The sequence below is a fragment of the Cricetulus griseus genome, chromosome 2 (assembly GCF_003668045.3).
Source record: "Cricetulus griseus strain 17A/GY chromosome 2, alternate assembly CriGri-PICRH-1.0, whole genome shotgun sequence".
NCBI lineage: Eukaryota > Metazoa > Chordata > Mammalia > Rodentia > Cricetidae > Cricetulus > Cricetulus griseus.
Window position 1 is genome coordinate 264,032,015 of NC_048595.1, and position 12,712 is coordinate 264,044,726.

General features: G+C 45.1%; 1 protein-coding gene across 1 annotated transcript in view; it reads right to left on the reverse strand.

Annotated features, from left to right (window-relative positions):
• Ccdc162p overlaps positions 1–12,712 on the reverse strand; it is a 145,398-nt gene that overhangs the window by 75,922 nt on the left and 56,764 nt on the right. Inside the window, exons 19-22 of the mRNA XM_035440365.1 lie at positions 7,767–7,969; positions 5,226–5,381; positions 2,489–2,582; positions 1,495–1,632 (exon numbers count right to left, since the gene is read on the reverse strand). Coding sequence (XP_035296256.1) covers positions 1,495–1,632; positions 2,489–2,582; positions 5,226–5,381; positions 7,767–7,969 — 591 coding nt within the window. The remainder of the gene's footprint in view (positions 1–1,494; positions 1,633–2,488; positions 2,583–5,225; positions 5,382–7,766; positions 7,970–12,712) is intronic.

Here is a 12,712-nt window from a genome sequence, read left to right on the forward strand (position 1 = left end):
TTAACAGTAGATATTAACAGTAGATATTCTACCTTTGCAGAACTGGCTTTGCCCCAGGCCCTCAGGGACGGGCCTTGTGGGGTCTTCTGGAGACTGGGCAGGCAAGAAGTTAGATGTGGGGTTACCAAACTCGGCGGCCAAGTCTTGGTCACTATGTCTCCATTAGAGAGTTAGGCCTTCAGGGTCTAGGAAACAGCTGTGTCTCCGGAGGGTCAGAATGCCTCTTTGTGGGTGAAATATCCCTGAAGCTACACTTGAGTTTTTCCCATTACATCAGAAACTCAGGCTCTAGGACACTTTCTAAGTTGCCACCTATGTTTGTGTCATCAAAAGATGCTGGCTTCATCAGAAAATTATCAGTATTGTGATTTTTGGTGTCCCCGTTCCCCAAGGACTTTTTAAGAAGATCATAGGAAGAAATTCCCTAAAACAGAGATGAGATTTGCCATGATTTGGGAGGAGTGTCACTTTATCTCATAAATATGTTGAACCACTCATAAATATTCATTAAAACTTTAAAAAAGTCAAAATACAGACCCCAATGGGCTACTAACCTCCTTCCACCTACCACCACGCCGCCAGCCCACTTTTCAGCTGAGCCCAATCTGATCTCTCTCCATAAACTTCTGCTTAAACTATCCGTGTCCCTTGGCTGAATTCTCAGGAGACGAGATCTGAGGAGACCTCTCCTCCAGTTAGGTTCTCACCTAATCCTTTCGAACAGGATCACACCCTTTTTGTCTAGTTGCTTTTCCACATTCTTGTCCAAGCCTCCGTGAAGGCCACATGACCAATCAGGCCCATGCAATAAGTCTTTCCAAAGGGCAGATTATGGAGAGCCTCAGAAACAGCTGGACAGGCAGAGACTCGCAAGAAAGTGGCTGAGAAATCTTTCACATGCCAGAGGACGGTACCCTATCCAATGGGGACAACAGCTTCTGAACCCAGCACCCCTCAGACTTGGCCTCGTGTCTCTTCACCTGGTTGCTCGTTATTATCCTTTTGAGCAGACTTTGTAATAAACTGTAAAGTGTGCTTCCCTGTGAGAGCTCTAGTAGCCTGAGGAGGGAGTCCCGGGAGCTCCAAGTTGTAGGCAGCCAATCAGAAGTTCCAGAGGCCTAGACTTGTGCCTGGATCTGAAATGAGAGCCGTGTTGGTGTTGATGCCCTTTACCCTATGGGATCTGTGGCTACCTGTAGGTTCATGGAACTGAATAGGAACAGTTACAGATGGTGTCTTGTGCAGAATTTATTGCTTGCTTGCTGTCGGGGAGAAATCTCCACAGCTTTTGGAGCCACAGATATAGTCTGTGTTTTGAGTGTATAGTATGAGAAACTGTGTCTGGTTTCCCTACACAGATCAGAAAGGAAAGGTGATGGAGGGAGGAGGAGGAGGAGGAAGAGAGGAAGGAAATGGGAGGGAAGGAATGGGCAGCCTGGCAGCAGCTGCCGGCAGGAGCAGCATGCCTCTGGCTTCTCCATCATACAGGCTGACCTTGGCATCACCAGGACTGTCTGTTCCAGGGATGTCGTAGAAGGCTGCCTGTTGAATGGCTGCCATCAAAGCGTTCTTCTGAGTCGCCTGGCATGCAAGGGACATTTGCATATTTTCCACTCCTGAGTGGAACAAGAGCTACAAGAAGAGAAAGTAAACCCATCAGAGATTGCTCCCAGAAGGAGGAGAAGCTGATGGTGGGGCTCATGGCTTCCGTAAACCGTCAAAACACCCAGGACTTGAACTGAAGGGCACACTGGACTTCTTGTTGCTCAGCTGCCAGATTGAGCCTGCTCCTCCCTCGGCAGCAGTGTATCCCAGGCTGGCAGCCTCCAGGTCTGACCTGCCTTGTAGACACCATGCAGCTTCCCTGCGATCAGGGAGGGCTCTGATAAGCTACAGGGGCTCAGAAGCAGGGCTCTTGAAAGCCAGGATTAGATTGAAGTCATCAAGAAAAGTATCTACACACACACACACACACACACACACACAGAGAGAGAGAGAGAGAGAGAGAGAGAGAGAGAGAGAGAGAGAGAGAGCAAAATCACCAGGTTTTAAAAGATAAGATCTCCACTAACAAGTATATATTTTAAAAGCTTTCTTTTCATCTCTAACAGAAGTTATTATATGTGGGCTGCAGTCCTCATGGCTCAAGCCAGGCTCATACAAGGCCAGCATTATTAATACTAAAGGACAGCTTTTCTTTTGTTTGAGACAGGCTCTCATGTAGCCCAGGCTGGCCTCAAATTCAAACTTGCTATGTAGTTGAGGCTGGCCTTGAACTCCCAATCTTCCTCCCTCCACACCGCCCCCCAATGCTGGGATTACAGGTGTGTGCCATGATGCCAGGTAAGGCTTAGGGGAAAGCTTTCCTTGTGAACTGAAGCCAATTTATAGGAGTTAATTTCTTTAAGAAGAATAAATTGCTTTGCTCTATTTTCCTTCTTTTTCAAATTTTAGCATCTTTTCTAAAGAAATGCACAAAATCACTTACCTTGAGGATGGCGTCTTTTGTATAAAAACTGAACTTGCCAATTTGGTTATCACCCAGCTCAGTGATGGCCAAGACCAGGGCAGTGGGGGAGTACCTACAAGGAGACAAGTGGAGTAGTCCTGTCCTGACACAACTGTCAGGACACGCCCATCTGATGGCACAGGACAGCAGCTGACCAGCTCTGGGAGGTCAATGGTAACAGCAAGCTGAACTTGTGGTGACCACTCTGTACTGTGGGGTGTTTTCTTCTCTTCATCACTCCCTCTTCTTAATTTCTTGACTACACCAGTTCAGGACCACCCACCCCCATTAACTCCTTCCTCTACACACCTAAAAGGCATCTACTTCTTGCTTTCTTGTGGCTCCAGCAGTCATCCAACTCATTCTCTACACAGTGCTTCTGCCTTGGGGCATAGCCCTTTGTAAGATGTGACTTTCTATCAAGTAACTTAGTATTTACCAGTCTTTGTTTTCTCATCTGTGAATGGGACTGTCAGCTATTGTAGGATTAGGGCAACTGTGAAATTTATATGCACAAATGTGCTTTGTCAAGTGTAAGTCACCATATCAAGGTACCAGCATACTGCTCTTACACTGTCACTCCAAAGTGACAACTTTAGGAAATTAGCTTATGATGGGGGGTGTCCTTTTATATATGTTTCTCTTATTGGTTTAATAAAACACTGGTTGGTCAGTAGCCAGGCAGGAAGTATGGGTGGGGCTACCAGACTAGGAGAATTATGGGGAGAGAAGGCAGAGAGAGTGAGCCGCCAGAGAGACACCATGTAGCCTCGAAGGGAGTAACAGGTCCAGGCATTCTCTGGTAAGGCAAGACCATGTGGAAATACTTAGATTAATAGAAATGGGTTAATAATTAAGAGAAAGCTAGCCAATAAGAAGCCCAAGCCATCGGCCAGTTTATAGTTAGTATAAGCCTCTGTGTATTTATTTGGGACTGAAGGACATCAGGACTAGGCAGAACAGAAACTCCATCTACAAGCATACATAAAAGTAAGTCGAGATGCAGGCTCTCTGAATTCACGAATCACCCCTTCTAGAAGGCTCTCCTTCCCTTGAAGCCTACCTGGACATCACTGGATGTTCTGGTCACCACTTGCCCAAGCCACAGAGCCTTGGGAAGTTTGTGCCAATAGGTGAGTTCCAGCCCCCCCCTTTTTTTTTCCAGAAGTGTAAAAGACCAGCTCTGGAAGAACCCTGACTACAGCTTGGCTCCACAGAGGCAGCTGGAGAATGGACCTCACTTGAGGCCACATCACACTTCCTACTTTTCAATGCTGGTCTTGAGGTGAAATAGAGCAAGAGAAGAATTTCCCCTGAAGAATTATTTGGCAATGTCTGGAGATGTCTTCAATTGTCAGAGCAAACAAGGGGTAGGTAGGTTGAAGAGAAGGGAGAGGAGGAGGAGGATGAGAAAGAGGAAAAGGAGGGGGGAAAGGGGAAGAAGGAAGAAAAAGAGGGGGAGGAAGGGGGAAGGAGGAAGACAGAGGCTGCTATTGCCATCTCTCCCGTAGAAGTCAAGAATGCCACTAAATAACCTAAGGCACTTTGTGTGACAGTAGCCTTGCTTCACCCAGTAAAGATGAATGCAGCTCTAATTTTCAGGTGCCTAGAAATCACCATAACATCCTGCCATGCTAACCTCTTTCCTGCCCATGCTCTGAGGAGTCCACACAGACACATCTGAGTCAAATTTTGAGCAACAAATATTAGCAGCACAAGGTTTTTCCCTCTGTGCAGTCCCCTTTGCTTTCCTTGTGGTGGAGCCAGCAGCAGGAACCTCCAGGGGCAGCGCCGGGACCCTGGGAGAAAGGACAGACAGCCTCTGGAAAGAAGTGGGGACAGAAGAAGCTGGCCCTCTGATGGAGAGGAAGGAGGGGTGCCTAGCAGTAGCTGAGTAGATCATGTCTGTCGTTGAGAAGAGTGGCAAAGGCTGCCCTGAGCCATGAGATAGGTTCCATTGGTTGGAATTGGTTTCCATTGAAGGAGACTAAGCTGTCTGCCCATGAGCTCTATGCTGTTTGTTACAGGTGCAGAAATGGGGCTGACTTCCTTGTCAGGGAAAGCAAGAGGGGAGGCCAGCCCTTACAACCTTTCCATCTGGAAGGACATGGTCTACCTGAGAAGCTCATTCTCTGACCTGGTTCTTCCAGGTTTCCATGATTTCATGTGTTCCATTTATTTCCCCCCCCCCATTTTCATGTGTGTGTGGTGGTAGTAGTCATGCATATACGTATGCAAGTTTGCATGTATATGAGTACATGGGTGCTCGGGCATGTAGAGGCCCAAAGTCGATGTCAGGGGTTACCTTCATCGCCTTTCCACCCTATTCAGTGAGGCAAACTTTCTCAGTGAGATGCAGATCTCACAGATACAGCAATTCTGTGAACCAGCTTGCTCTGGGCATCATCTTCTCCACCTTTTGAGGCTGTAATTACATGTGGGCCACATGGGTTCTGGGGATCCGAACTCCAGTCCTCAAGCTTGCACACCAAGCTCTTTAACCGCTGAGGCATTTTCCCAACCTGATTCTGTGTTTTCAAATCCAGCTATACCCTTGATTGAGCTTTGGTTTTCCCCCTTACTAAGAAAGAAAGAAGAAAGACACTGACATGATAGCAGATGACATCCAAGGAAGAGAATTAAAACACAGTTCCTCTTGCATGCCTCCCTGGGTTACTCTGTATCATGACAGTGCTCTCACCTCTGGGATGCTCACCTGTCCACTTGACTGCTGTCCTCCAGCAGAGATGTCATAAAGACAGGAGGGGGCAGGTCCACCTTGTCCTTGTGTGATACAAACTCAAAGGGAACAGGCCTCATATACAAATGGAATTCTTCAAAACCCATCTCCTGTGCCAGTTCCTTATATAGCCTTAAAGTGGGGGTAGGGGCAAGGGTACATTTGTTAGTGGTTTTTCCTGAAAGACAATTAAATCATGAGAAAGTGAACACACAAGATTAAGCATGAACACAAAATCAGACCAGAGCAAGCCTAGTATTATGGGAAGGGCATTGTCTAGAATGATCTTGTGCACTGCTTCCCATTATGTCAGGCAGACAATAGAAGAGTTAAGGCGGGAGATGCGCTTGGGTACCACCTGAACTCTTTCTTACATCTGCTCGGAACCCTCATGAGGTCATCTATATTTCCTTCTGAGCAATGTTTTCTGTCTCCTCTTGGAGCCCTCAGCCCCTCCCTGGAGAGCACCTCTACTTCCTGGTGTTCTCCCATTCTGCCCATGCTCCTGCCCTGTGACTGCCCTTCCCAGGCTTCATTGGCTTCCTGTTAAGTTTAGATGTGGCTTGGGGTTCTAGCCCTGGTCCTCTTCTCATCTACTACATCCAGTCCCCAAAACCATCCCCCGTGTAGGAATCGGTGACCCTCAGCCGTGTCCTGATCCACCTCTGAGCTCCATTCAGATGTCCCCCTATCAGCTCATTCTTCCACACCTAAGATTCCCTCGCTTTCTCTTGATATCTCCCGTCTACGCCAGTTCTCACCCAGGGTTCAGCTGGCACCTGGGCCAGTGTGTCGGGGCTGTCACAAAATATCAAGCACACACATCAAGTGCCCTATGTGTTAAACAACGGAAATCCCTTCTCTCAGCTCTGAGACTAAGATGTGGACAAGTTGGTTCCTCCTAGGGCTGTGAAGGAGGGAGCTGCTCCATTCCTCGTCTTCTCCCCGCCTTTCCCTGAGTAGTCTGTGTTGAAGTTACTCTTAGGAATTCAACAGTCTTTTGGATTAGGATCTGGCCCAATACCTCTAGTTTGACTTAGTATCTCTTGAACAGATTCTCCCACCTTGAGGTGGTAGCCCGTGAGCACATGAGTTTTAGAGGGACCCAGTTCTATCCATAGCATCATCTCCCGTGACACTTTCCCCATCCACTTAGAAAGAATGAAATATTCCCCTTACTGTGCTCCCAAAGTATTTTTTCAAATGAGAAGAGCATCATTATTATAATATATTATGAATAATTTTTACATTATTAGTTCCTGAGAGGCTCATAAATTGTAGAGAGAAGTGTCCTAGGGCAGTAAGTTGACTAATAGCTCAGTTTCTGTTTCTACTACTTTCTATAGCAGAAATCTGGGGCTAATTACTTAATTTTCTGACCCTCTACTTCCTTGCTAATGAAGTGTTCGCACCTGTCTCATAGGGAGAGTGTAAGAATTTAAGGAAATAACACAAATAGAGTCCCATAAAGACTGTGACCATACAGGTCCTAGGGTGGCTGGTGGATGGCTGGACTGTCTATGCCTGCAGGGCCTCCCGTGGGAATCAGAGTAGAACTCTGTGTATTTGAAACAAACCTTCTAGTTCCATTCTCCTTCTGAGAAAAGTTTTAGTTAGCATTGTCTCCTACTAAAAACTTGAAACAGACTCCATTAGCATCTCTCTTCTCTGACCTGCTGAGCCCCCATCTCTCTTGAGACCCAGATGTTGCCACTGAGGCATTCTCATGTCTCCAGGCCCTCTTCGAGGCAGCTTCATTGTATGAAAGAGAAAATTCAACCCAAATCCTGAGTGCCTGGTGTGGCTCAGGCCCCAGGACATGACTTGGATGTCTCCCAAAGTTCACATGTTAGAAATTTAATCCCCAATACAAAAACAGCTGACAGAGACATTTAAAGAGACATTTGGTTGTGAGGGCTCAGCTGTTAGTGAAGAAGTAGGTCAGCTATTGTGGGAGGGGGTCCCAATGACAGGACATCACACCCGTTTCCCCTCCTCCCGTCCCTCCTTCTTCTCTCCCCACTCCACCTAGGAGCAGATGCAAGAGCATGCTCTGTTGCCCATCTGTTTCTGTCTTGGGCTGATGCAGATGTGGACCCCATGACCTTGACCTTATCAACACCCAGAACTATCAGAAATAGATCTCTGCTCCTTTTACATGATCCAGTCTTGGGCAGAGTCTATTATAATAGCACAAACAGAATAAGATACCAGGTCACGGGATATCCTGGTAAAAAGCCAAGCAAACATTTTGTATTAGAAAACTGAGAAACCAATACCAAGCCTCCAAGCAAAAGGACATGCACTGGATGGGAAGAGCATGTGGGTACCACTGGGAGACTCCTGGACAGTTGGACGGTCACAGAGGCTCATGGGGAGACTCCGAGGAGGGAAGGGAACAGGTGACTATTTCAGTCTAGCTGATCTAGGGAGCAAAGGGCAAGACTTGTGACAGTGAGCCCCGGAATCTCATATTTAGTCCCCAAGTCCTTTCGTGAAGCTCCTGTCCCCACTGACCGAGCCAAGTGTGCACTCTCCACATTCATTTCTATCAGCCGGTGACGAAGGGTTAGGAGTTCCAGGAGATTCGAAAACGTCTCCAGGAGCAATGCGTGGAAATCTTGGCCTTGTTTCTGCTCTTTGTCCACTGCAGACCTGAGTGCAAGCAGGCCCACCTCCTCCACGAGAAAGGGATCCCCCATCACTTTAGCTGAAAAGAGCTGAAAGCAAACCAAGGAATTTGGAAACATATGTACCAAAAAGAAAAAACACCATCAGTGGCACAGACTCTGGAGGTATCACTTCCTGGGCCACCCACCAGACACCAATAGATAACCACTACTTAATAGGGCTGCCCAAGGGGTTATGGGAACTAATATACACAGAAGTATTTTGGTTATGATGGCAAATGTTATTATAAATGTTTTGTGTCTAAACACAAAAACTGGGGGAGGAGAAACTAAATAGAAATAAAAGTCACCGATTTAAAAATATATGTAAAAACTGGAGAGATGGCTCAGTGGTTAAAGAGCACTGGCTGCTCTCCCAGAGGACCTGGGTTTGATTCCCAGCATGCACCTGGCAGCTCACAACTGTCAGTAACCCGGGTACATGAGGATCCAATGCTCTCTTTGGCTTCCATAGGCACCACAGGCATGTGAAACACAGACATACATGCAGGCAAAAGACCCACACACATAAAATTAAAAAAAAAAAACTTAAAAATGTTTGGGAGGCCAATAACAAGTCTTCCATTTATTTATTTATTTATTTATTTACTTATTCCTCTCACATATACCTCATCCCAGCTGCAGCTGCCCTCCCTCTCCTCCTCCCAGTCCCTTTATAATAATGTCTATATGCCTCTGTAAGTGCAGTTTCAAAATGCCCAAGTATTTTCACACCTATGAACTCATTTTAATTTTCATCAGATCCCCAAGAAAGCGTAGAAGATACTATTCTTCTTCAGAAATAAGAAACTAAAACAACCTTTAAACCTTGTATGTGTTGGGGGTGGGACACTGGGAATTAAATCTAAGGCCTCATACTAGGCGAGCACTCTAATATGGAATTACTTTTTATTTTTACTTTGAAACAAGATCTCATCAAGTTGCCCCGGTTGGCCATGAATTTGTAATCTTCCTGCTTTAGCCTCCTGAGTATCTGAGATTGTGAGCCTGAACCAAGCCTGGCCTGTGAGCTTTAAACTTTACAAGGTCATCCAGTAGTACAAGAGTAACTTTAGCTTCCCAGTTCCATGTTCTGTAGTTTCACAGGACCCCCACCTGCCTGGAAACACTCCCTGACTCCCAGGAGGCCCCTCTGTGACCTGTGAAACACCCAAGCGACCTTTAGTGCCCTCTGCCTTAGTGAAGGAATAGGCTCTCCCATCTCCACTGTCCTCTGAGGTGCCCCTTTCCATAAGGACCTAGTTTGAAGACCCTTTATCTACTTTTCTGATTTGTTCCACAAGTTGTACCATCTTCCTTAACTATCTTAAGATAACTTCCTTATCTATCAAAGGGCTAGTCTATTGGAAATGTGATTTCCAGGTTCTGAAAGCCAAGACAGCTGTTAAATTCCTGCATGTGTTGCTTTCATTTCCTAACCAAATATAAAAGGTTAGTTTAAACACGCACTATTAGTTTAAATACTCACTCTGTGAGTATTTCTAGGCTCAATTGTGAATACATTTCCTGTGACATCAACAGGAGACTAGATAAGCACCCCAGACAGTCACTGCAATTTATAGGAGGTTTTATAAAATATTGAATATGGTACTACAAGACACTGCAAGAATATTAAATGGAAGTAAGATAAATGGCTCATAACTCCAGGAAAATTCCAATTTCTGCCTCGCTCATCATCCATGTACACTAATTCCTGTGAACAGTAAAAGAGCTAAATGTTTAAAAATTAAAACAAACCCTTAAAATTGGGATAAAATAAGGCAAATGAAACATCTGAAGGGCGATTTTCTTCCTGCATTTAGGAAGACAGACAAAATCACAGTGGAAATAGTCAACAGATTCAACTATACAAAAATAAATGTTTTGTTTAAAAAAGACAAATAGGAAAATATGATAGGCGAAAGGATGAAGTTCTAGTTAATTAAAGCTCATATAAGTGGATAGGAGTGAAACTTCTCAAATAAGTGAACCAAAAAGAATCACACACACAAAAATTATAGCTGGTAACCAAATGCATTAAAAAATAATCTCAGCAAGGGCTGGAGAGATGTCTCAGAGACTGAGCACTTACTGCTCCTGCAGAGGACCTGGGTTTGTTTCCTGGGACCCTTGTCAGGCAGTACACAACCATCTATAGGTCCAGTACAGGGGGGACTGAGGCCCTCTTCTGGTCTCTGCAAGCACCTGCACACACATGTTGCACATAAGTTCACACAGGTTCACACATATATACACACAAAATTAAATATATGTAAGACTATACAGAGAAAACACACACACACACACACACACACACACACACACACACACACACACACCTCAGTAAATAGCAAGGAAATGTACATTAAGACCATAATATTACCTTTCACACACACACAACATTAGTTCACACATTGTGTTTCTAATGCTAATACTGCATTGTACTCTAGATCAGAAGTGTGTCTCTAATACATTAGTTGGTTGTTAGAGACATTGGCATGATTCTTTCGGAAAGCAATCTGCCAATCTGTATCTAAGATTTAAATTTCACTTCATCAATTCTGTCTTCAAGAATTCATAAAAAGAATCAATTAAAAATATAGGTATATCTGAAAGCATAGAGATGAGTCTTTAGTGTTTTGTTGTTGTATGTTTATTTACTTATTTATTTTTTGGTTTTTGAGACAGGGTTCCTGGCTGTCCTGGAACTAGCTCTTATAGTACCTATACCAGGCTGGTCTCAAACTCAGAGATCCGTCTGCCTCTGCCTCCCAAGTTCTTGGATTAAAGGTTTATGCCACCAACGCCCAGCTTACTTCAGTGTTTTTGATAATATAGAAAAAACAGAAACTAGGGAGGAATAGGGGAGAGCAAAAAAGGAGATGCCTTGATAGAGGGAGCCAGTATAGGTTTGGAGAGAGGTCTGGCACAGGGGAAATGTTAGGGGATCCACAAGGATGACCCCAACTAAGAATCTAGGCAGTGGTGGAGAGGTTGCCATTGATGCCCTTCCCCTATAATGAGATTGGTGACTGCCTCAGTTGCCACTCCTAGGGCCTTCATCTAGTAGCTGATCGAAGCAGAAACAGGCACCCACAGCTAAGCACTGAACCATATTCCTGGAATCCAGTTGTGGAGAGGGAAGAGGGATGAGCAAAGGAGCCAAGATGGTGCTGGAGAAACCCACAGAAACAGTTGACCTGACCGAGTGAGAGCACTGAGACCCTAGTCGTAAAGCTGGGGCACCAGCATTGGAATGAACCAAGCCCGCTGAATGTGGGTGCCAGCTAGGAGGCCAAGACAGTCTATGGGACCTCTAACAGTGGAGCCAGTGTTTATGCATAGAGCACAAATGGACTTTGGGAGCCCATTCCCTATGGAGGGACACTATTATAGCTCAGATACAGCAAGGAGGCCTAGGCCCTCCCCCAAATGATGTGAGGGACTTTGATGGTCCCCCGTGGAGGGCCTCACTATCCCTGGGGAGTGGGTGGAGGGTGGGTTAGGGGGTTGGTGGGGGGCATGGGAGGATGGGAGGGCGAGGGAATGGAGGGATTGACATGTAATAAGAGTGCTTGTAAAATAAAAATAATTAAAAATAAATAAATAAAAAAGAAAAAAACAGAAACCATTTGAATGATCATCCACAGGAAAATGTTAGAGAAGTTGTGATTTCTTCATATAAGGGAATTACATGATCACAAAAGTGGGTAATACTGAGAGGTGGTGGTGGCTCACACATTTAATTCCAGCACTCGAGAGGCAGAAGCAGGAAGATATCTGTGAGTTCGAGGTCAGCCTGGTCTACTGAATGAGTTCCAAAGCTACAGAGAAACTGTCTTGAAAAACAAACAAAATATTAGTAGAGCCTGGGATGGTGGCACACTCCTTTAATCCCAGCACTCTGGAGGCAGAGGCAGGCAGATGCTCTAAGTTCTAGGCCAGCCTGATCTATAGTATAAGCCAGGTATACACAGTGAGACCCTGTCTCAAGATAAACAAACAAAAGAAAATAAAAAGACTAGTAAAAATGGAAGATGATAATAATGCATGATGAATATGATCATATCCTATGCATATGAAGACTCGCTGAAGTCCAAGAAATAGTAAGTGGACTTAGTAACCTATTTATTACTTCTGCAGTCCTTGGGATTGAACACAGGGCCTCGGGCATGCTAGGTAAGCACTCTACCACTGAGCTGCACAGCCAGACCTCTTCTTGCCTTTTAATAATTGTGTTCTCCTTATTTGCTTTTGAGAGGATCTCACTGAGTAGTTCAATCTGACTTGGAGCTCACTGTGGCCCAGGCAAGCTCTGAGTTTCTGATCCTCCTGCCCCAGCCACCCAAGCAGCCTGAGCTACTAGGGCCAGCCTTTAAATAGCTTTAAATGAAAATGTATTCTTTTCTCTTCTGCTACAATTTTTCTATAATTTTGTATTATTTTAATAAAGTTAAAATTAATTGCATCTTAAAAATGATTTTAAAGCTGGAAAGATAGCTCAGGGGTTCCCAGCACCCACACTGGGCATCTCACAGTTTCTTGTAACTGCAGCTTTAGGGGTACAACATCTTCTTCTGGCTTCCATGGCACCTAACAACACATAGCCTAAATTCTCTCTCTCTCTCACACACACAGACGTGCTTGCGAGCGCGCGCACGCATACACACACACACACACACACACACACACACACACACACACACTAATAAAAATTTTAAAAACAAATCTGTTTTTTAAAAGGTGATTTTTGTTTGGACAGGAGAGGAGAGGGCACCATGGTGACCCAAAGAG